This window comes from Ceratina calcarata, unplaced genomic scaffold (assembly GCF_001652005.2).
Source record: "Ceratina calcarata isolate Rehan_Ccalc_2016 unplaced genomic scaffold, ASM165200v1 scaffold289.2, whole genome shotgun sequence".
Taxonomy (NCBI): domain Eukaryota; kingdom Metazoa; phylum Arthropoda; class Insecta; order Hymenoptera; family Apidae; genus Ceratina; species Ceratina calcarata.
The window spans coordinates 1,063,643-1,065,432 of record NW_017151272.1 but is presented as its reverse complement, the minus strand read 5'-3'; the positions used below and the strand labels follow the sequence as shown (position 1 = coordinate 1,065,432).

Below are 1,790 nucleotides of genomic sequence, written 5' to 3'. Positions count from 1 at the left end.
GTAGTTTATTATTCTAATTTTCTTAAAACGCTTCGTATTGAGCGGAGCGCTTGTTCACACGTCAAAGACCGGGCGTCCGAGCCAACGCTCCCGATTCGTAGCTCGCGTCAATCGAGCGCTCTGATTGGTCGGAGTTTTTGGTTAATAACTCCTTAACCACGCCTCGGACAAATTTTTCGCTAAGGAAAATGTTGTTTAAGATTACGTCATGAACCTCCCATTTCAATATCTTACGCTAGTTTTGGGACATCCTGTATTTGCGTAATCGTTTTGCTAAAAATCGCTGATTGCCACAGATTATTAGGCGGATGGCCGAACACTTACACCTTCACAAAGGCGATAGCCGAGAGCGTGGTCGTAAAAGAAGCCGAGGATCTGCCTACAGGAATATTTCGTCCCGCAATCGGTTAGTAATTTACAATCTATGCTAATCGCTGTTTATATTTTGCGTAACACTCGCGCGTTAACTCGCTGATTTATTCAAATACGGCGAGTATCCGCATTTTTGTTTCATCGATCGTTTTCAATAAAACCGATTGAAATACGTCGCGTATAAATGTTGTGATAAACAGAGAAATGATTAAGCAACGCGCGTGATTCGCAGTCATATCGACGTATAAAGAACCGATACGAGGATGGATCGACAATTTGTATGGGCCAACTGGTGTCGCGGCTGGCGCGGGTGCCGGGCTTTTGCGGTCGATCCACTGCGACGGAGCCGTACAGGCCAACGTTGTTCCAGGGGATTTAACAGTAAATGCGTTGATAGCCTGTGCATGGGACGTTGCGAATCGTCGAAAGTAAGACGAGACTCTTCTCATATTCTTTCATATCTTCTTTTATACCTTTACGTTCACGCATACCTTTACGTTCCTCGTGCAGGTCCATAAGCAAGGACGGGAACAACTTCCAAATTCCAATTTACAATTACGTTTCGGTAGACAATCCGATTACGTACGATCAGCTGAAGGATTTGTCCGAACGATACGGGCTAGAGTTTCCCAGTGGCAAAGCCATATGGTACTACAGCTTTCGAAATAATAAATACAAGATCGTACATTTGTTCTACGTCTATTTCTTGCACCTGTTGCCAGCCCTGTTGATGGATACCGCCATGGTGTGCATGGGAAAACAACCACGGTAAGTCCCCATGTTAACTACTTCTGCCATTGCTTCATTTAGGATTTTCTATTGTTCTTTATTGGATTATTTATTGTTATTCATTATTGTTTATTGGATTATTTATTAATCGAAGTAACAAAAATGAATCTTATGTTTATAAGGAACTGAACCCCTGGCACATCGTGTTTATAACACGAAGCTATTATGCCAATCAGTTGTATATTAATACTATTTATAATNTTCTAAGGTACATAAACTTTTCGGATTGACTGTATAGCCAATGCATCCTTAATTAAACCAGTTAGCTGTGATTATCTATTAAGTAATAAGTAATAATAATTAAGCTTAAATTGCAGATTTAGTGGAAACTAAAATGCAATTCGTGAATTCTGATAGGCGAAATAAAACGAATAAATAAGAATAAAAATAATTACTATGAAAAAGACTTTATAAAGAATTGATGATGGCTAACTGGTTAGAAAACCGAAATTCTTCTCGATATTTCATATCTTCTTAGGATCGAAACGTCCACAGTCTAATCGACTAGATTAGAGACTATTAAGAAAACAAGAAAACAGTTTGAGTTCTCTCTTCCTTCTCCTCCTTCTTCCTCCTTCTTCCCTTCCTTCTTTCCTTTCTTTTCCATTCCTGTAAACATTCTTATATTA

General features: G+C 39.4%; 1 protein-coding gene across 1 annotated transcript in view; it reads left to right on the top strand.

Moving 5' to 3' along the window:
• LOC108623701 (fatty acyl-CoA reductase wat) overlaps positions 1 to 1,167 on the top strand; it is a 5,910-nt gene extending 4,743 nt beyond the window's left edge. Inside the window, exons 5-7 of the mRNA XM_026812525.1 lie at positions 294 to 406; positions 605 to 800; positions 883 to 1,167. Of these exons, the coding sequence (XP_026668326.1) occupies positions 294 to 406; positions 605 to 800; positions 883 to 1,144 (571 nt within the window). The 3' untranslated portion in view covers positions 1,145 to 1,167. The remainder of the gene's footprint in view (positions 1 to 293; positions 407 to 604; positions 801 to 882) is intronic.
• Positions 1,168 to 1,790: the final 623 nt, after the last annotated feature.